The sequence below is a fragment of the Lissotriton vulgaris genome, chromosome 7 (assembly GCF_964263255.1).
Source record: "Lissotriton vulgaris chromosome 7, aLisVul1.2, whole genome shotgun sequence".
In the NCBI taxonomy this organism is placed as follows: Eukaryota; Metazoa; Chordata; class Amphibia; order Caudata; family Salamandridae; genus Lissotriton; species Lissotriton vulgaris.
The window spans coordinates 934,670,982-934,693,540 of record NC_141695.1 but is presented as its reverse complement, the minus strand read 5'-3'; the positions used below and the strand labels follow the sequence as shown (position 1 = coordinate 934,693,540).

Here is a 22,559-nt window from a genome sequence, read left to right as displayed (position 1 = left end):
GAACCCTGTCTTGGCAGTGGGCTGGTCAGCAAGAGCACAGTGTAGCCAGGGCAATCTCTAAGGTGCCACCTGGGTGCATACCATGGCACTCAGGGAATGAGAATTGTCAGGGGTGAAAAGCTATGTTGCTTAATACCAAACATGACATTTTATTTGCCCCATATTAGAGCTGCCAATCTCGAGAGTGCCCAGTTGGCAGTTCATGTTTACTATATACTGTTAACACAAAGTAGTTTCCAAACGAAACACCATTAAAGAGACATATAGGCTTGCATGTATATGTCCACACCTTTAATATAATGCACCCTTACCCCTGGGCTGAGGAGGCCTCCCTTAGGGGATCCTGTCATATATTAAAGATAGTGCATTGACTATGTCACACATGGTATTGGCAGGGTACAATTCGAGCAGTTTACAGTGCTCCTGCCGTGTGCAATGTCAGGCCTGCTGTAGTTGCATGGGTCATCTAGGGTGGCAGAAAACCATGCTGCAGCCCAGGGGGCCCCTTTAACATCTATGCCCGGGTACTCCTGGTACCACCATATACTAGGTGCTTATAAGGGGGTAAAATCTTTGCCAATTTTGGATTACCAAGTCGAACATAACATATTTGGGAGAGAGTAAAGGCACTGGGTACTGGGCAGCAGACTCCAGTGCACCACCAGAGTTATAACCATCAACATTTGGATTAAAAGGTGGTAACCCTCCATGCCCATCCAACATGACAACTTCAACTTTTCTCTGGAAAGGAGTGCCAAAGTGGGGACTCCGCTCCACCTTTAGCTGACATCAATGTCCGATCTCTTTCAAACAAAATTTCAAAGGTGAGCCCCTAGTCTGTTGACCACACAGGCATGGCCCTTCTCCTTTAGGTCTAGTGGACCTGGGCTGCCCCAGTTTAGTTTCAGTGTGACAAGCTAATAATCAGATGCAGATTTCCTCTGCATTCACTCCTTTCCCAGGAGCGGAATCAAATCACTGATAATTGCTCTTTTGTGTGGGGAGGGCTGTGTTCTCCCTGCTGGTGAGCTGATTAAGTAAATGTTACACAGTGGGAGGGGGGGCTGTAATCTGATTATGAGCTGAACTCGAGAAGTATGACATTCCCCGAAGACCCATAAGATGTTCGTGAAGTCTGTTTGGGCCTCCACATTCAAAATTGGTGCGCAAGATTTACCCCAGTTTGGTGCCTGGCTGGAACCAGTAAGCCTTAGTGTTGGTACAGTAAATATTGGGGTTGCTTATGAGCTCTTAGGATCAGCAAAGGGCTGTCGAGCTCAGAGGCAAAACTGTGTTTTCAAGCATCTCTAAGGGATGATTGAGTGCTGGCTTTGACTGCCAAAGTAGGAAAAGCACAGCGACGTTCCAAGGGTCAACAAGCTCAGAACACTGGGGATTGTAAGATTGGCAAAGGTGCGATAGCTGTATAAGGGATGAGCTGACACAAGGCACAGATGGCTAGTAACATGTTTCTAGAAATCTGTGAGGGTCCTTAGAACAGGGAAACAACAGAGGCACGGCTCAAAAGAAAGCCTCGTGGCCATCGGGCGAAATCTTTAGGTCAACAAGAGGAGGCTTTGGGCAGCAAGGGGTGGGGGGTGAGGTCACCATAAAGATTTAGAGGACCTGCAGTGGAGGGCTGAAGGTCAGTTAGGTGGGTCTGCATGCTTACGGAGGGACTCAAGCTGGAAGAACAGGGATGTGAGGGTATCAAAGGAGTTTGAGAGCAATGGCAGTGTGTGAAGATTTAAGGAACAAGAGGAACTTAGAGAATAAAGGAAGAATTGGTCTTAGCAGTAGCAACGTGGTCCTGAGATACATATGATCAACAGTTCTGAAGACTGGGAGAGTGGCTTTATCAGAAGAGTGGCCTTAATGGCCAAGAGAGTGGCTCCAAGCACCAGGAGAGGCGATTTAGAGGGCCCTGGCCTGAAGATGTTCTCTGCAGAGCACTAACTGCTGACAACTAGGGTGATTTTAAAGTGAGCCATGGGGTCCAAGGGTGCAAGTAGGGCCAGAGGGAACGATGGGCTCTGCAGCATGTGGATTTGCAGAAAGGTGTGCATGAGCCTGTGAAATAAGATGCTACACATCTCACTATGGATAAGAGGTTGTGTAACCAGGTCAGTTCAGTAACAACAAGTTTACAGTCCTTGAACTTTCCAGTTATAAATGATTTCTTCTGTGATCTTTGCATACTGGTATAGGAAATAATCATACAGCAGGCCTTTGGAAACCATCCAGCCCTACCATAGAAGACATAGGACTATCTGATGTAGGACTAGCATCCGGACATTAGCCACCCTGGCCAATTTGATGCCACATTTTACATCCTAGAAAAGGTCAATACGAAATGTGTGGGCTCCTCATCTATTTTAAGTAGCAGGTGGAGTATATGTTCTTGTCCTTCTGATGTTTAGGCATCAGTTACACCACATTACTGTAAAGGAAGGATTACATCTACTGTACCAGCCAAAACAGGTGGAGGTGTCAACACCATTGCAGCAAAGTTACCCTTTACATATCCGTTCTTTTCAATAGCTAGCACCTAATTGTACCTTACTATCCTCAGTTAAGTGAGGAGTCAAAATGTCCCACTTCACCGACTAGATTAGTGTGCAAAGGTTGCACAGAAAAGAGAAAGAGTTCCCAAAAACCATGGAAGGATGTTAAGGAAACCCATCCCACTGCAGATTTTTCTTTTGAAAAAACGACCTATAAAGGAATTGCTGTACTCCTTGGCACTTAATCTGATGCTGCCTTACCCAATAAGGCATACAGAAGGACAGCTGATCTCTCCCATATCACTTGCATTATATTTCAAGATCCGCTTCTCTTTTTACAGGTCTTTAAGATTTTTGAGTTTGTTTCCTTCGTCATTCGTTAAATGTCATTATCCGCATGAGTGGCTAATAGGATACAACTCGCGAAAGACAAGTTCATTATTGACATCTGAGGAAGAGCCATGAAGAATCGTTTCAGTAAGTGGCCAGTGCAACCAATCAACTGAGTCCTTTGTTGCACTGATTGCCTGGGCAGAAGTGATCTTGTCTTCCCTAAAGCACCTTCCTTGAAGTCTTCTTTTTTTCTTCTGGAAATGCATCCGGCCAGGAAGTAGTAGAACTAGCAACTCTTTTGTCGTCGGAGTCTGGTACACTATTTATGTTGCCAATGGAGTCCATCTTCATGCTTTCTCATTAAGACTGAGCAGAAGTGTAATCTAGAGGTGTGCAACACTTTTTTGCTGCAGAGACAACCAAACAGGCTGGTGGGATAGTTTCACATTGGAAGGAAGAAAGAATCAGATTGCAGACGTCTGTATTTTTTCAAACTGTCATACTTAGGAGTCTACGTCCAGCCTCTCATATCTTTAGGCCTCCCTGTACAGATGAGAGTTTGGTATTTCTGTTCATCAGCTCATGATAAACTCTCTCAGCTGCACTGACAAGGACAGGATGAGGTATTTATATAGGGTTCCGTTACACTTGTTTCAGCCTCAGCTGGACTTACACTCCTCGATTTGTTTTAGAAAAGAAGTCAGAAAATGATAAATATTTCATTCTATTGATACAGACGATGGGAAGGAATACAACATTTGTTCACAGATATCGTCATGTACCCGAATTAAAGGTAGTGGCGATTTAATTAGTAATTCTAAAGGCTACTGTATATATGAACTTCAAAAGAAGCAACCATAAAGTGCAAAATTAATTGAATACAAATTGTATGTAGGCTAGAGTTTAATAAAAGCACGTTTAAGGAATGGAGTGAATAAAAGAAAATAAAAAAATATAAGCAAAATATAAATACACTTATAAACTTAAAAATTGTGATCACGTTTAGTATATACAAAAGCAAAAATGCAAATTAGAAATTCTGATGTAACAGAACGTGAGACATATTGAATGCGAGTGTACAATTATCTGGAGAAACCTCACTAGATAGAAGTAAAATGTTGGACTGAGTGCTAGATGTCAGGTTACTTGTCTGAAATGCCACATTACTCAAGGTATACATCACTGACGAGAGCTTCGCAAGTGAAAACTGGTCTGGCATTACTAATCCTCACACCTAGAGGGGACCTGGCTATTGAGGCTGGACTTTTCCTTTTGAAGCAGGACCAAGACTGATTTGGATAAGAGGGTCTCTAGCTAGAATAGCAGGTTAAAAACAATAGCCGGGTATGCAGCTCGGGCAATTGCAAGTGGCTAAGATTATGTCAAGCATTCCTTCCTTCAACTTGTTTTTGCAGTGCAATGCACCCAGAACATTCTTCAAAAATATACTGAAGAGTAGAATAAACTACAACCAATTAAGAAAAGAGTACAGACTAGAGTACTGCTGAAATTTATCATGCAGATATGTAGATCAGTTTACTATGTAGCTCAGTTTACACTTTGACTACAATGCACTGTTTCAATCTGAAAGTGAAAACGAATTCAACGGTGCGGAAGGTGCCATAAAAATGTTTCACAAAGATTTATAGTTTGTTTTCTCCTTAGTCCCAGCTTCCCTATGTGGTTACTTCTTGAAATTCTACTCTAGAGGTCATCCTATGATAAAGAGCTAATGACTGGGAAGGAAAGGGTTACTTACCAGTAATTGTGGTGCTTTGCCAAGGAATAGGAACTTATCACCTTACCAGGACTTCTTTTATCAGAAATGTCAGTGGTGTGTCAAAGAGCATCAAAAATAACTGAAGTTGGTACTTGATAATGGGAATGGTGGAGACAGTGAAGCTGGGTGCCAAAGGGGATGATCCTAATCCCCAATGAAAGTGCTAAAGAACAAGTTACTTACCTTCGGTAACGATATATCTGTAAGAAACATTAGTTAGTGTTAGATTCCTTACCTTAGAATATCCCCAGGCGTCAGTCTGGATCCGGAAACTTTTGCGTAGCAGTACCCCTGCGCGTCGGTAGGCGTCGTCTGCAGGCGTCCCCTGCGGCTCCGCGTCCGTCGTCGGCGTCGTGCGCCGTGATGACGTCGCTGGAGTACATAGACGCCGCCTCCGCGCGCTGACGTCAGTTCTTTGCACACAGCATTTCCGCGCCAGGAGACGCAGAGCCATGAGAGAACCAACACTGGTGCCATGTAAAAACTAGGGCCCTGAAAGGGATGACCTTAACCCTAGGTATCAGTTCGCAGAACGGGGAGGATGGGTGGGTTCGGTAAGGAATCTAACACTAACTAATGTTTCTTACAGATATATCGTTACCGAAGGTAAGTAACTTGTTCATCTGAAAGAAACACGTTAGTGTTAGATTCCTTACCTTAGAATACATACCCCAGCAATACCAACCCCGGTGGTGGGTCTGCGAACCAATACAAACTACACCAGAAAGTCCTGGAGGACAGAACGGCCAAAGAAGCCATCCCTCCGGACTTGGCTGTCCAGACAGTAGTGCCTCGCAAAGGTGTGCAGCGAGGCCCACGTAGCCGCTTGGCAAATGTCCTGCAAGGGGACTCCCCGGCCCAGGGCAGTGGTAGCCGCCGTGGCCCGAGTGGAATGGGCCCTCAGCCCAACAGGAGGCTCCTTCCGAGCCAAAGAGTAGCACGCTTTGATGCAGAGGACGACCCATCGAGAGATGGTTCGTTTACAGACCGCCCGTCCCTTCTTCGCACCCGCGTAGCCAACAAACAGTTGGTCATCCACCCGGAACTGGCGTGTGCGATCCATGTAAAATGAAAGCGCACGTTTTGGGTCCAGACGATGGAGCCGCTCTTCATCCTTTGAAGGATGCGGAGGCGGGAAGAAGGAAGGGAGGGTGATGGACTGCCCGATGTGAAAGGCCGAAACAACCTTGGGCAGGAAAGAAGGTCTAGTCCTCAGAACCACCTTATCAGGATGAATGGACAGGAAAGGAGGTTGGACAGAAAGAGCCTGGAGCTCACTCACTCTCCTGGCAGAGGTGATGGCAACCAGGAAAGCCGTCTTTAAAGTCAGGAGACGGAGAGGACAAGAATGAAGGGGCTCAAAGGGAGCACACATTAGAAAGGTTAGAACCAGGTTCAAATCCCACTGAGGCATCACAAACGGAACAGGTGGAAACATGTGAGTGATGCCTTTCAAGAATCGAGTTACAATCGGGGATTTGAACAAAGAAGGCTGATCAGGAAGCCTCAAAAAGGCTGAAAGGGCAGAAAGGTAGCCCTTGATAGTGCCCAGAGCAGAGCCCTGCTGGGCAAGAGAAAGAAGAAACAGAAGAACCTCCGAAAGAGGGGCAGAAAGAGGATCCACAGCCTTTGCTGTGCACCATGCCACAAATCTGTTCCACCGACAGGCGTATACCGACTTAGTGGAGGGACGCCTGGCTGCCAGAATAACATCACAGACTTCAGGAGGCAAGTCAAATGGCCTCAACTGCCGCCGCTCAATCTCCAAGCATGGAGGTGGAGACTGGACAGGTTCGGGTGGAGGACCGTCCCCTGCTGCTGCGACAGAAGGTCCTCCTGAAGGGGCAGGCGGATCGGGGGACCGACTGACATGCTGAGTAGCTCGGGATACCAGTACCTTCGAGCCCAGTCCGGAGCCACAAGGATAACTTGGGCCCGGTCGCGCCTGATCTTCTTCAGCACTCTGGGCAGAAGTGGTATAGGCGGAAAGGCGTACAATAGACCGCAACTCCACTCGCGCCGAAAGGCGTCGCCGTGCGAGTGCCGTCTTGGAAACTCCAACGCGCAGAACTGATGACATTGCGCGTTCTCTTCGGTGGCGAATAGATCTAACCAAGGCTCTCCCCATTGCAGAAAGATGCCTTGCGCCACGTCCGAGTTCAGACGCCATTCGTGATCCATCGAGCACCGACGGCTGAGTTCGTCCGCCCTGGCGTTCAGAGAACCTGCCAGGTGTTGAACCGTCAGAGTCACGCCCTGACGTTCCAGCCATTGCCAGAGGCGCAGAGCCTCCTGGCAAAGGGTCCACGACCCCACACCGCCCTGTTTGTTGCAGTACCACATGGCGGTGGTGTTGTCGGTGAACACCTGCACTACACTCCCGTTGACAAAGGGGAGGAATGCCTTCAGTGCCAGACGAATCGCCCGCAGCTCCAACAGGTTGATATGGAGCCGGGACTCCGCCGGAGACCAGATGCCTCTGATCTCTGCCTCTCCCAAGTGGCCACCCCAGCCCTGGAGGGACGCGTCCGTCACGACAACGTGCTCCGGTTGGGGAAGGGAGAGGGACTTGCCCCTGACCCAATCGCGGTCCGTAAGCCACCACTGCAGTTGTCTCGCAGTGCCCTCCGAGATCAAGACGTGGTCGGACAAGTTGCCCTGATGCTGGGCCCACTGAAACTTCAGGTCCCACTGCAGAGCCCGCATCCGCCACCGAGCGTGATGCACCAGAAGGATGCAGGAAGCCATCAGTCCCAGCAGCCGCAGCGTCAACCTGACCGAAACCCGGGATAGCGGCTGAAAGATGGGAATCAAAGCCTGAATATCCCGAACCCGCCGTTCCGGAGGATAAACCCGAAACTGCGCCGAGTCCAGAACCGCTCCGATGAAAAGGAGCTTTTGAGAGGGACACAGGTGTGATTTCGGCACATTGATGGAGAACCCCAGGTCGTGCAAGAGGTCTGCCGTCATCTGAAGGTGGTGGACGACTGTCTGGGGCGAGCCCGCCTTCAACAACCAGTCGTCTAGGTAGGGGAAGACTGAAACCCCCAACCTGCGCAGATGGGCTGCGACCACCGCCATCACCTTTGTGAACACCCGTGGGGCGCTGGTAAGGCCGAAGGGAAGCACGATAAACTGAAAATGCTCCTGGCCTACCGTGAACCGCAGGTAACGCCGGTGGGCCGGCAGGACGGGGATGTGAAAATAGGCGTCCTGCAAGTCCAACGCTACCATCCAGTCTTGTGGGTCTAGAGCAGCCAAGACCTGAGCTAACGTCAACATCTTGAACTTCTCCTTCCGGAGGAAGCCGTTGACGTTCCTTAGATCCAAGATAGGACGTAGGCCCCCCTTGTCCTTCTTGGGCACCAGAAAGTAGTGGGAATAACAACCACGCCCTACTTCTGGCCCAGGAACGCGCTCGATGGCCCCCTTGGCCAAGAGGGCCGTAACTTCCTCCTGCAGAAGTGTCAAGTGGTCCCCCGACACACGGTGGTTCTGCGGTGGCATGGCTGGAGGAGAGGTCTCGAAGGGGAGGGAGTAGCCCCTTCGGACGATTTGCAGCACCCACCTGTCCGAAGTGATCGTGCGCCAGTGAGCGTGGTGATGGCGAACCCTGCCACCCACTGGCGTCACATGGGGCCGAAAGCACGGACTAGGAGGATTTTGGGGTAGATGCTGCGGGGGAAGGTGTGGTCTGACCCCGCCGTTGTCCCCGACCGCCACCACGGCGGTTTCCACGGCCGCCACCGCGTTGGAAGGATTGTTGCGGCGCGTGGCTGGCAGCACGTGTGGGGGCGCCCCTTCCTTGGCCACGAAAGGGACGAAACGAACCCGGTTGCTGACGCTGGGTCGAGAGACCCAAGGACTTGGCCGTGACCCTGGAGTCCTTGAAGCGTTCCAGCGCGTGGTCCGCTTTGTCACCGAACAGGTGACAGCCATCAAACGGCATGTCCATCAGGGTATTCTGGACATCAGCCGAAAAGTTGGCGGATCTCAGCCAGGCGTGGCGACGAATCGCCACCGTCGTAGACATAGCTCTGCCCAGCGAGTCGGTCGTATCAAGACCACACCGAATTGAATATTTCGCTGCATCTCGGCCCTCAGCCACAGCCTGACCGAGCTTTGCCCGCACCTCCATGGGGCATTCCGGCAGCAGCTCCGCGACCGTATCCCACACAGAGTGGGTGTAGCGGCCCAAGAGGCAGGCGGTGTTGCAAGACCGCAGGCCCAAACTAATGGACGAGAAGACCTTTTTGCCAAACTGGTCATACCTCTTGGATTCCCGGTCGGGCGGGGCCGACGGGAATGCGGACTGGGAGGTCGAGGCCTGGATCACCAGACTCTCAGGAGTGGGGTGGGTAGACAGGTACTTGGGGTCGTCCGGACAAGGACGGTGGCGCCTGGCCACGTTCCGATCAACAGGCGCACCTGAAGCGGGCCTGGACCACGTGCCCAACAGAACGTCAGACAAGGCTTCATTAAACGGCAGCAGTGGCTCCAGTGGGCATGACTGCGGTTTGAAGACCTCGGTGAGGATGTTAGGCCTCACGGCCGCGACGGGGAGCTCAAGGTGTAAGGCCTTGGCAGCCCTCATCAGCACCACAGAATAGGCAGCTCCCTCCACCGATGCCACGGTTGGAGGAGAGATCAAACCAGGGTTAGGAGAGTCGTCCAAACCACTGGCATCCCCCAAGTCACCTGTCCAGTCCGGGTCATACTGGCACTCGCGAGCCAGAGGGTCCTCGGACCCCTCCCAACCTTCACCGTACTCCTCATCCTCTCCGTATTCGGAGTCAATGATGAAGACCGGCTCCTCGGGGTTCATGGGCCCCATCGGCGCCGGGACCGGCGTCGAGCGACGCCCGTCCGGCGCCGCGTCCGGCGTCGGAGAAGGTAAGGGGACGGCGCCGCCCGGAGCCGGCGCCGGAACCCCACCGCCGGCCGGAACCGGCAGCGGAGAACCGGCGCCGCGCGGGGGCGGCGTCGGGGGTAACCCCGATGGCAACGGCGCCGGGGAGGCCGGAAGACCAGCCGGCGCCGATCCCGAAGGCCCCTGCGGCGCCGGGGTCGGAGCCGTCGGCGGCGCCGGGGCCGGAGCACCCGACGGCGCCGAGGCAGGGACACCCGAACCGCTAGGGCCCCCAGACAGTAGCACTGGGCCCGAAGGCGCCGTAGGCCCCGTCGGAGAAGCGAGCGCCCTCATGGCCATGAGGAACGCCTCGATCTCCTCAGGCGTCGCGCCATGCCCAGGGACCGGAGGGTATGAGGCAGGCCGCGCCGGCGACTCTCGCGGAGCCGCGGGGTTGGGGTCACCCGAGCCCCCGGCCGCATCGCGCGAGCGTCGGGGGGAGTCGGGGGTACGATGACGACGCCCCGACTTCTTGTGCTTCTTACCTGACGAGCCTGACGAGTGGTGTCGACTTCCGGAGCGCCCGGCGCAGCTCCGCGACCGCTCCCTCGAACGCTCTCTCGACCTCCGGCCGGACCGGGACCGCTCCCGGTCCCGACGTGGGGCCGACACCCGGAGCTCCAGTAGCTTGCGGGACCGCTCCCGCCTAGCCTTGTTGGTAAGGGCCCGGCAGTCGACGCAGGAGTCCACGTCGTGGTCAGGGCCCAGACACCGGAGGCAGAGGCGGTGATGGTCTGTGACCGACATCGTGCGCTCACAGTCATCGCAATTCTTAAACCCAGGCATCCTATCAGGCACAGTAGAGGAAAAAACAATCGAAAAACTTGGTCAAAGACCGGAGTACTGCTCTTCAGATCTGCGTCCACTGGCGCGGAAAAAAGAAGAACTGACGTCAGCGCGCGGAGGCGGCGTCTATGTACTCCAGCGACGTCATCACGGCGCACGACGCCGACGACGGACGCGGAGCCGCAGGGGACGCCTGCAGACGACGCCTACCGACGCGCAGGGGTACTGCTACGCAAAAGTTTCCGGATCCAGACTGACGCCTGGGGATATTCTAAGGTAAGGAATCTAACACTAACGTGTTTCTTTCAGATAGCTTTTATATCAAATTAAAAAAGGTGTTATCATAAGTTTGTATCCTAGGTTTTGCAAAAACACACAAATGAAATCATTACCTCATCTGTTAACTGAGAAACTTTACTTTCCAGTGTCTGCTTCTCTTGATCAATAAGCTGCTTTTCAACATTTAAGGTCTGCTTATCAGCATGTAATTCAGACAGCTTCTTCTCAAAATCATTCTCCTTTGCTTTTATTTCAACTTGTAGTTCATGTCGTGCTGTAAGCTCTGAATCCAGCTGAAATGGTAGGGAAATAAAAAGTATAGACCAATGAAAGTTGAGCACAATTATCTCAAGAGTGAATTCAAAGGCTATTGACACACCCAGGAACAAGTATCACCATAAATGCTTTGTAGGGTAGTTTGCAGACAAACAAGTGAATTGGTTGGTTAACCCAAAAAAGTCAAAGCAGAAAACAGAAACGTTCCAACAGAAAGCAAAGCAGTAAATAACATATGATTGCTACTTTTAAATTGGTCTTGGATATGTCTATATTCCAAGCTTGATAACACAAGATCCGTCAGAAGTAACTCATTTTAACAATGAATGTGCACAAACTGAAAAAAACGGAAATGTGAAAAGGAGATGGTGCAGCATAACAAGTGCAATTAATTCTATGACAGCTTTGAATTTTAAATGCCAGTACGATACCTTACAAAACTTAGCATTCTAGTCATAACTTCAGTTATCTCCACCAGTGTGGGCCATTATCAGGTCTTCCTTGCTCTTTAATAACATTTCTAAGGAGAAGCCACCAAGCAACTGCGCTTTTAGCATCTTTTCTCACAATGGCAGCTACAATATAATTTAAAAAATTTAAAAGAGTATACATGCTCCTCTTTGCTACTGACTATGGTTAAATGTTGCACTGTCAAATAATTAAATGTAATTGCTTAACATAAATGAAGGAGGAATTTAAAAAGAGGCAGACAGTGGCTGGATGCAAAGTGCTGAAAGCCTGCAGTTTCCAGAATGAATATGAGAATATTTATATACAATAAAGAGAGAAAACTTTAAGCCTTTTAATTTCTTACTTAGTTTGGCAAGAAATACTATGTGGAAGCTTTTTTCTAATTTATTATGGAATTCAAACACAGCTTAGAACAGAGACCCCCAGTTCCACAAGAACCACAATTTCTCGCTTGTGAACAATACACAGCAGAATATGTTTCTAGGTGGATTTAATGTATACTTAACTTTTTCAACTGGAAAGTGATGATTGTTCCGAGCCCAGGCACTATGGCCCCCTGTAATGAAGAGGTGTCAGTGTGTCCATGCGACCTTTAACATTGAGTATGACTTGGTCAGGAGGTTTGACTTATTGTTAGGACTTGATTGACGTGCAGAACTGACATTGTGAAAAAGGACATATAGATGCCCTTAAAGAAGGGCGAGGGGCTGTTTCAGAACTGACTCAGATTCTCCCTCCATTCTTCTTAATTTGCCTGTAGAATTGCTTAAAGATTCTTGTAGGTGTGCCAACCGGAGGTGTGGGGGTATTCTTGGTAGCTCCCTACTCACTTGAAATACTCTCAACCACTTTATGGCTTGGTTCATAGCCTAGGGTAATCAGTCTGCTTAACTGGCCCTTTCAACCCTTCAGAATATTTTGAAGTAGCCTCCCAGGTAATTTTTACAGAGAACTTGGTCAACCGATGATAAAGCTCTTTCCAGTGGCAATTTAGGTCACAACCCAGCCATTTCCATATTTGTCAGATCTTGCTGAGCCACTTATCGCTTGTTTGCCAGATGTTTGCTCTTTTTCAGCGCTGCCAGAACTATCCATTCTATAGATGTACTGGTGCAATCTCTCACTGTGGGACAGCACGATGGAGTAGTTTCTGTCCTGTAACTCCAGTTCTGTAGTAGGGGTATCTCTGTTATAGTCATAATCTAGTGAATAGTCCCGCCCATGTGCGTGGACCCCGGCAATCAAAAATAATCTCTTAAATTGTCAAAATATTGCAGAAACTGCAAGACACTTAAGAGAGAATTTAAAGACAAATAATGCAGCCTATATCCACAGGCTACACTGTCCAGTACTTCAACTAGAAATTCCACCAAAAATCACCACACACAGCCCAGCCTGCTAGTTTCTACCATAGAGAAACCTGCCTCCCCCAGTCAAAGACTCAGGAATGATAGAGAGGAAGGTAGGGACAGACAAGCCCCATAGGCTGCCACTATGTGGCTTAAATAGGATACTGTGCCTTTAAGAGAACTTTCCAGACTTCTCCCAGTATCCCAGAATGCATAGCAGGTCCAACTTACTTTCAGTTCTTTTTGAAGGCGTATAAAACGCCAGACCTGCAGCATTGTTTACATGAAGAATTCTCCACCGGGGAGGAGGGAGGGCGCTTATGACTATAACAGAGATACCCCTACTACAGAACTGGAGTTACAGGACAGAAACTACTCCTTCTGTAGTAGGGGATCTCTGTGTATAGTCATAATCTAGTGAATAGAATGGCAAGCCCATCCCCACAACAAAGCGGCGGTGGAGAGTAAATACATAATGCCACTATTGTGCGAACAAATTCCGCAGAGAAGCCTGTCCAACCTGAGCGTCTGCCCTGGCGTCAGTGTCCAGGCAGTAATGCTTAGCAAAGGTATGAACCGACTTCCAAGTGGCTGCCTTGCAGATTTCAGCAATCGGCACATTACGGAGCAGAGCCGTCGTGGCAGCCTTGCCCCTGGTGGAATGAGCCTTAGGCTTACCTCCTAAGGTCTTATTAGCCTTCTGATAACACAATTGTATGCAGGACACAATCCACCTAGAGATGGACTGCTTGGAGGTCGCAAGACCTGTCCTGACCGATCCATAATTGATAAACAACTGGTCAGACCTACGAATATCTTTGGTTTTATCCAGATAAAATTTCAACACCCTCCTAACATCCAGGGAATGGAGAGACCTCTCCGCTGGGGATGAAGGGTTCTGAAAAAACGTAGGCAAAGTTATAGTCTGGTTGACATGAAAATCAGAAATAACCTTGGGAAGAAATTTAGGGTGAGTACGCATAACAACCTTAGCAGCATGAAATACAGTATAAGGTTCATTACCACACAACGCCTGAATTTCACTCACCCTGCGGGCCGATGTAATGGCCACGAGGAACGCCGCCTTCCAGGACAGGTGCTGCAACGAAGCCTTATGAATAGGTTCAAAAGGTTCCTTCATCAATCTGGACAGCACCACATTCAATTCCCATGAAGGCGAGGGAAGCCTGACAGGAGGGAATACTTTCTTCAATCCTTCCAGAAAATCTTTGATCACAGGGATCTGGAAAAAGGAAGTCTGTGAAGGGCATTTCCTGTAGGCAGTCAATGCAGCCAGATGAACCTTAATGGAATGCACATTAAGGCCAGACTGCGCCAAATGTAAAAGGTAAGGAAGGATGACATCTTCCTTACAGGTCGTAGGATCATGGTTCTTAGACTGGCACCAGATACAAAACCTCTTCCACTTGTAAGCATATGAAGTCCGAGTGGAAGGTCTCTTAGACTCCTTCAGTATGTCCATGCAATCATCGGGCAGATTCAGATGGCCATATTGCACTATCTCAGGAGCCATGCCGCCAAACTCAAAGACGAGAGGTTGGGGTGTAACATCCGTCCCCCGAACTTCGTGAGAAGGTCCGGCCTGCACGGCAACCGAATGTGAGGAAGGAGAGACCGGTGAAGTAGGTCCGTGAACCACCACTGCCTGGGCCACTCCGGGGCGATGAGTATCATCCGAGCCCTGGACCGGGCCAGCTTGATGAGCACCGCCGGAATCAGGGGAATGGGAGGAAAGGCGTACAGAAAGTTGTTCGTCCAGTCGATCCATAACGCATTCCCCAGCGTCCCTTGCTGGAAGTACCTGGAGGCGAAGTCTCTGCACTTGCTGTTTTCGGCGGTGGCGAACAAATCTACGTCTGGAGTTCCCCACCTTGCGAAGACTTCTCCTAGTACTTCGTCGTTTATGACCCATTTGTGGTTTTCCTGAAGCAGTCTGCTCAGTGCGTCTGCCTGAACATTCTGCACACCTGGTAGATGGGTGGCCGTTATCGTCAGTCCTCTGGCCAGGAGCCAGTGCCAGATCGCCTGCGCCTGCTGTGACAGAGTGCGCGATCTCGACCCCCCCTGCTTGTTGAGGTAATACATCGTGGTGGTATTGTCCGTCTGTACAAGCAGAGAGTTGGTCCGGAAGGACGGAAGAAAGGCCTTCAGCGCCAAGTGAACAGCTCTGAGTTCCAGGAAATTGATGTGATACATGGCCTCCATCGGTGACCACGTGCCTTGAATCTGCAGAGTCCCGGAGTGCGCTCCCCATCCCAGAAGAGACGCATCCGTCACGACAGTCTGCGTGGGAATGTCCTTGTGAAAGGGAACCCCTCTGAGGAGATTCTCCGCCGAACACCACCACTTCAGGGACTGAAGAGCATGCAGCGATAGGCGAATCTTGTCGTCCCAAGATCCTTTCCTCTGATCCCACTGGTCCTCCAAGCACTCCTGCAACGGTCTCATGTGCAGCCGTGCGTGTGGCGTCAGGAAGATACAAGAGGCCATCGATCCCAGTAGAGAAGACACCGTCCTCACTGTTGTAGATGGAGTCGTCATAAGAGCCTGAGCTTTCCGAAGGAGTGATAATCGTCGCTCTTCCGAAGGAGACACGCTTGCTGACAGCGTATTGATGGAGGCTCCCAAGTACTGTATGCATTGGACCGGAGTCGGGACAGACTTGGCCATGTTGATGTGCAACCCCAGCTTGTTCAAGAGAACGCACGTCTTCTGGAAGTGTGCTCGCGCTTCCGAGAAGGAGGATGCCTTGATCAGCCAATCGTCCAAGTAAGGGTAGACGAACACCTTGTTCTTCCTCAGGTGTGCCGCTACCACCGCCATGCACTTCGAGAATGTCCTTGGCGCAGACTTCAGTCCGAATGGGAGTACTGTGTATTGATAGTGATTGGTGCCGACTTGGAACCGCAGGAACTTCCTGTGTTTGTGTGCAATGGGCACATGGAAGTAAGCATCCTGTAGGTCTATAGCGCACAGCCAGTCTCCCTGTTGCAACTGAGGGTAGATCTGGTGCAACGACAGCATGCAGAACTTTTCTCTGCAAATCCACTTGTTTGCCTGTCGCAAATCCAGAATGGGCCTGAACTCGTTCTTGTCCTTCTTGCGAACCAGAAAGAACCAGGAGTACAGACCTCTTCCTCTCTGAGACAGAGGTACGTCTTCTATCGCCCTTTTCCTTAACAGGATATCCGCTTCCGCCTGAAGCTCGCGCAGCTGAAACTGCGAGCCGACCGGGGGAATCGCTGGAGGAGGGCTGGTGAACCGAAGACTGTATCCATTGCAAACAATATTCAGCACCCACTTGTCCTGAGTAATTTTTCTCCACTCTGCCAGAAAAAGTTGGATGCTTCCCCCTACCGGAGTGGGTAACGGATCCGGGGGAAGTAAGTTCCTAGGGCCTAGACCCCGCCTGGCCCTTGGGCGCCGGAGCCGACTGCTGGCCTCCTCTGCCCTTCTGCCGCTTCTGGAACGGCTTCCGGAACGGCTGCTGCTGCTGCGAGTGCCCCGAAGCCTGTCCCCGTCCACGGCCTTGTCCTCCGAACCGCCGTTGGAAAGGGCGGTACTGCTTCTTGGTCTCCTTGGGCTTTTCCAGGCCCACAGCCATCAGTGTTTCGGCCTCCGCCTTCATGCGGGCCATTTCATCATCTGCGTGCTTCCCGAAGAGGGTCTCCCCGGAAAAACGGCAGATTGGCCACCCTCTGCTGTGCGTCCGGTTTCAGGGACGTCAGCCGGAGCCATGCGTGGCGCCGCTGGTTGATCCCGTGGCAGAACCCGTGAGCAGCCAACAGGGAAGAGTCCGCAGCCGCGCTGATTATCTGGTTGGCCACCAGCATCCCCTCACTCAGGACTTCCATGAAGTCTTCACGCTGCTCCCGAGGTAAATGCTCCGCAAAGCGCTCGAGGGAGTCCCAGAGGGCGCGGTCGTAACGCCCCAACAGAGCCGTGGCACTCGCCGCTTTCATGGATGTCGCGGAAGTCCCACAGATTTTTCGCCCCGCCGAGTCCATCCACCTAGACTCCTTGTCCGGGGGAACCGTGGAGGTCGGAGTGGTGGCATGCTGCTTGCGGGCCGCCGTGACGATGACGTAGTCAGGCGGAGGCTCCGCTCTCAAAAAGGCCGGATCCGAGTCGGGAGCCCGGTATTTCTTTAGCAATCTGGACGGGGCCGCTCTCGTCACCGCCGGGGTGAGAAACAGCGCCATAGCCGGTTCTTCCAGGCCCGGCACCAAGGGCAGGAGGGGACGAGACATGTGCCTCTGGTGTAGAGTCTCGAAAATGACGGACGTCTTCGGAGTAGGCACTGTGAGTGTAATGCCTAGCTTCGCCGCGCCCCTCAACAGGACGTCCTGAAAGGCAACCAGGTCATCTATCGGGGACACTCTGGTGTCCGGCGACCCCGATAGCGTAGGTGAGTAGTCCCTGGTCCCAGATGATCTCGTGCGAGAGCGAGATTCGCGCCTCCTATGGCGGTGTCTCGACTTCGTGGAAGATCTGCGCCTCGAGCGAGAACGAGACCGGTCAGCTCTAGGGCGCTCCTTCGGTTTGCGAGGAGGGGTCTTCCGTGGTTCCTCACGGGGCCTCTTCGGATCCTCCCGGGGCTTCGGTTTCGGGGTCCCCTTGGGAGGAGCAGGCAGGGACGGCAGTGAAGTGGACCTCGGCGGAGGGACCACCGGCTGCGGGGTGGGACCATGCGGAGGGACCGGAGGTGGAGCAGGATCCCCTGCAGGAAGTGGTGGCAAGGGCGGAGGGTCCTCCTTAGGTACGGGTGGAGGAGTAGGAGTCCTGGGTCGAGACGGAGTGTACACTTCCGAGTACACCGAGCCCGGTGACCCTTTAGGTGACGGGTGCGGAGATCCATCCCCAGCCGCAGGCGACCGCTTCCTCTTGCGTCCACTGGAAGCGGCGTGACTCCTGGGGCTAGAGCCCCCTCTGTGTCGTTTTGGAGAGGGTGACCTACTCCTCGACGCTGACCGCAGTCTGCTGGACGCAGAACGACGCTTCTCCGGCGTCGAATGGCGCTTCCTGGACTCCGGCGTCGAACGTCGTCCCCTCGACGTCGACCCTCTCATCCTCGGCGTCGAACGTCGACTCCTCGACGTCGATCTCCTCTTGCGCGACCTCTCACGTCGCCCTCTCGACGTCGGGCGGTCCGCCCTCGACGTCGACCGCCGTCGTCTTGATGTCCTCGACGTCGACCGCCGTCGTCGCCTTGATGTCCTCGACGTCGAGGAGCCCCTCGACGTCGATGTCGCCTCGACGACGACCGACGGTGACGCCTCGACGGCGAGCGTCGGTGCCGCTTAGACAGCGAGCGTCGATACACGTCCCTGCGCCTTCGGCGTCGGTATGAAGACCTCGACGTCGACGAAGACGATGACGTCGACGGCGGCTTCGACGTCGGCTTCTCCTTCGCCGTCGAGCCGTCACGCCGTCTCGACCCGGAGCCCCGGGGAGACGGGGAGCACGCCGTCGTCATCCCTCTCGACGCCGTCGTCGAAGCCCTCGACGTCGACGGAGAATGGGATCGTTGGCTGGACTTCCTGCCCCCGGGGAGCCCCCCAGGGGCCTCAGCAGAGGCAGAGGGATCCCTCCCAGGCTGCCCAGACCCACCTGCAGCGCGTTGACGCCTATCCTCCAGGCCAGCCAGCCTGATCTTCAATCTGTCCCTGAGGGTCCTAGCAGAAAGTTGCTGGCAGATAACACACTCCTCAGGGCCATGATCTTCTGGAAGGCACACGATGCAGACATCATGGGGGTCGCTTTTGGCCTTCTTCCTCTCACATGCTGGGCACTTAACAAAAAGGCCAGGCATTTCGGAGCCCCAAAACGCCTAAAAAACAGCACAAAAGTGAGAAGAGAACACCAAGCAGTAACTGCAACACTTTTAAAAGTCAAAAAGTGCAAAAACGAATTCAATAAACCGTTGAAAAAGGGAGAGCTCAATGCCAGGGTCCTGTAAGCAGGAGCCGGAAAAAAGAACTGAAAGTAAGTTGGACCTGCTATGCATTCTGGGATACTGGGAGAAGTCTGGAAAGTTCTCTTAAAGGCACAGTATCCTATTTAAGCCACATAATGGCAGCCTATGGGGCTTGTCTGTCCCTACCTTCCTCTCTATCATTCCTGAGTCTTTGACTGGGGGAGGCAGGTTTCTCTATGGTAGAAATTAGCAGGCTGGGCTGTGTGTGGTGATTTTTGGTGGAATTTCTAGTTGAAGTACTGGACAGTGTAGCCTGTGGATATAGGCTGCATTATTTGTCTTTAAATTCTCTCTTAAGTGTCTTGCAGTTTCTGCATTATTTTGACAACTTAAGAGATTATTTTTGATTGCCGGGGTCCACGCACATGGGCGGGACTATTCACTAGATTATGACTATACACAGAGATCCCCTACTACAGAAGGAGTGGTTTCTTACCTGTAACTCCAGTTCTGTAGTAGGGGGTATCTCTGTTATAGTCATAATCTAGTGAATAGTCCCGCTCTTGTGCGGGGACCCCGGAGAAATCACAAATAATCTCTCAAGTTGTCTTCTGTGCAGTCCTGCATAGACACTTAAGAGAGAATTAAAGACAAATATTGGAGCCTATACTTGCAAGGCTACACTGATCAGTACTTCAACTAGAATGCAAATGATTTTCCACCAATAATATATTCAGCACAGTCTGCCAAGTTTCACTACAGAGAAACTCCCCCCCCCCCCCCCCCTTCACAAAATCCTTGGAATGATAGAGAGGAAGGGATGGACAGACAAGCATCCATAGGCTGTCATTATGTGGCTTAAAAAGGGATACTGCGCCTTTAAGCAAACTTTCCAGAACTCTCGGTATCCCAGAATGCACAGCAACTCCCTCCACTTTCAGTTATTTTGGAGATGTATAAAGCTAGACCTACAGCATTCAGTATTTCATCTTTTTCCACACTGTGGAGGAGGGTGGGCGCTTAGAACTATAACAGAGATACCCCTACTACAGAACTGGAGTTACAGGTAAGAAACTGCTCCTTCTGTAGTAGGGGATCTCTGTGTATGGTCATAATCTAGGGAACAGAATGGCAAGCCCATCCCCACAACCAAACCGGCGGTGGAGGAAAAAAGACAACACCACTACTGTGCAAACAGATTTCGTAACGAAGCCTGCCCAACCTGAGCATCTGCTCTGGCATCAGTCCAGACAGTAGTGCTTCGCAAAGGTTTGCACCGACTTCCACGTGGCAGCCCTGCAGATGTCTGCAATGGGAACATTACGGAGCAACGCTGTTGTAGCCGCTTTGCCCATGGTGGAATGAGCCTTAGGCTTACCTCCTAAGGTCTTGTTAGCCTTTTGATAACAACTGGATACAGGACACAATCCACCTAGAGATGGACTGTTTAGAGGTAGCAAGACCAGACCTGCCCGAACCATAGTTGATAAACAATTGGTCTGACCTACGAATATCCTTGGTTTTATCCCAATAGAATTTCAACACCCTTCTGACATCCAGGGAATGAAGAGACCTTTCCGCTGGAGTGGAAGGATTCTGAAAAAAACGTAGGTAAAGTTATAGTCTGGTTAACATGAAAATCAGAAATCACCTTAGGAAGGGTGAGTACGCATCACAACCGTAGCAGCATAAAATACAGTATAAGGTTTCTGGCAACACAATGCCTGAATTTCACTCACCCTGCGGGCCGATGTAATGGCCACAAGGAACGCCGCCTTCCAGGACAGGTGCTGCAGAGAAGCCTTATGAATAGGCTCAAAAGGCTCCTTCATCAACCTGGACAGCACCACATTCAGTTCCCACGAAGGCGAAGGAAGCCGAACAGGAGGAAACACTTTCTTCAAGCCTTCTAAAAAATCCTTTATCACAGGAATCTGGAAGAAGGATGTCTGTGAAGGGCATTTCCTGTAGGCAGTCAGCGCAGCGAGATGAACCTTAATAGAATGGAAGTTAAGGCCAGACTGCGCCAAATGCAAGAGGTATGGAAGGATGGCATCTTCCTTGCATGTGGTCGGATCATAATTCTTGGACGTGCACCAGATGCAGAACCTCTTCCACTTGTAAGCATAGGAAGTCCTAGTGGAAGGGCGCTTAGCCTCCTTCATTATGTCCATACAATCTTCAGGAAGATTCAAATGGCCATATTGCACTATCTCAGGAGCCATGCCGCCAAACTCAACGACGAGAGGTTGGGGTGCACCATCTGCCCCCCGAACTTCGTGAGAAGGTCCAGCCGGCACGGCAGCCGTATGTGAGGAAGGAGAGACCGGTGAAGCAGGTCCGTGAACCACCACTGTCTGGGCCATTCCGGAGCAATGATGATCATCTGTGCCCTGGACTGGAACAGATTGATGAGCACCGCTGGAATCAGGGGAATGGGCGGAAAAGCATCCAGAAAGCTGTTCGACCAGTTGATCCATTACGCATTCCCTAGAGTCCCCTGCTGGTAATACCTGGATGCGAAGTCTCGGCATTTGCTGTTGTCAGCGGTGGCGAACAGATCAACGTCTGGAGTGCCCCACCTGGCGAAGACGTCTCCAGCACTTGGTCTTTATGACCCACTCCTGGTTTTCCTGGATCAGTCTGCTGAGTGCGTCCGCCTTCGCATTCTGCACACCTGGCAGATGGGTAGCCGTTATCGTCAGTCCTCTGGCTAGCAGCCAGTGCCAGATCGCCTGCGCTTCCTGTGACAGTGTGTGCGATCTCGAGCCCCCATGCTTGTTGAGGTAATACATCGTGGTTGTATTGTCCGTCTGTACAATCAGAGCGTCGGTCTGGAAGGACGGATGAAAGGCCTTCAGTGCCAAGTGAACAGCTCTGAGTTCCAGGAAATTGATGTGGTACGTGGACTCCGTCGGGGACCACGTTCCTTGGATCTGTAACTGTCCGGAATGCACTCCCCAGCCGTGGAGAGAAGCATCTGTCACGATAGTTTGAGTGGAAATGTCATTGTGGAAATTAACTCCCTTGAGGAGGTTTTCTGTTGAACACCACCATCTCAGGGACTGCTGTGCGTGCAGAGACAGTCGAATCCTGTCGTCCCAGTTCCCTCGCCTCTGGTCCCACTGATCCTCCAGACATTCCTGCAGCGGCCGCATGTGTAGGCCTGCATGTGGAGTGAGGAAGATACAAGAGGCCATCGACCCCAGTAGAGAAGATACCGTCCTCACTGTTGTAGATGGAACAGCCATGAGAGCCTGAGCCTTCCGAAGGATCGATAAGCGCCTCTCCTCCAAAGGAGACACGCTTGCTGACAGCGTATTGATGGAGGCTCCCAAGTACTTTAGGCAGTGGACCGGAGTCGGGACAGACTTGGACATGTTTATGTGCAACCCCAGCTGGTTCAGCAGAACGGCCGTCCTGTTGAAGTGCAATTGCGCTTCCTGGAAGGTGGAGGCTTTGATCAACCAGTCGTCCAGGTACAGGTAAACAAACACCTTGTTCTTTCTCAAGTGTGCCGCCACCACTGCCATGCACTTTGAAAAAGTCCTGGGTGCAGACTTCAGTCCAAAAGGTAGTACGGTGTATTGATCGTGATTGGCGCTGACTTGGAAGCGCAGGAACTTCCGGTATTTCCGTGCAATGGGCACATGGAAGTACGCTTCCTGCAGATCTATCGCGCAAAACCAGTATCCCCTTTGCAGCTGAGGGTAAATCTGGTGCAAAGACAGCATGCAAAACTTCTCCCTGCGAATCCATTTGTTTGCTTGTTGCAAATCCAGAATGGGCATGAACTCGTTCTTGTCTTTCTTGCGTACCAGAAAGAAGCGTGAGTAAAGACCCTTTCCCCTTTGAGACAGAGGGACGTCTTATATCACCCTTTTTCTTAACAGGGTATCGGTCTCCGCCTGGAGCTCGCGCAGTTGGAACTGTG

The 22,559-nt window shown here is 51.5% G+C and overlaps 1 protein-coding gene across 1 annotated transcript in view; it reads right to left on the bottom strand.

The window, feature by feature from the left end:
* The window catches only part of DIAPH1 (diaphanous related formin 1), a 1,314,985-nt gene that overhangs the window by 488,643 nt on the left and 803,783 nt on the right, over positions 1-22,559 (bottom strand). The window contains exon 15 of the mRNA XM_086931364.1: positions 10,705-10,884. Within this exon, the coding sequence (XP_086787490.1) occupies positions 10,705-10,884 (180 nt within the window). The remainder of the gene's footprint in view (positions 1-10,704; positions 10,885-22,559) is intronic.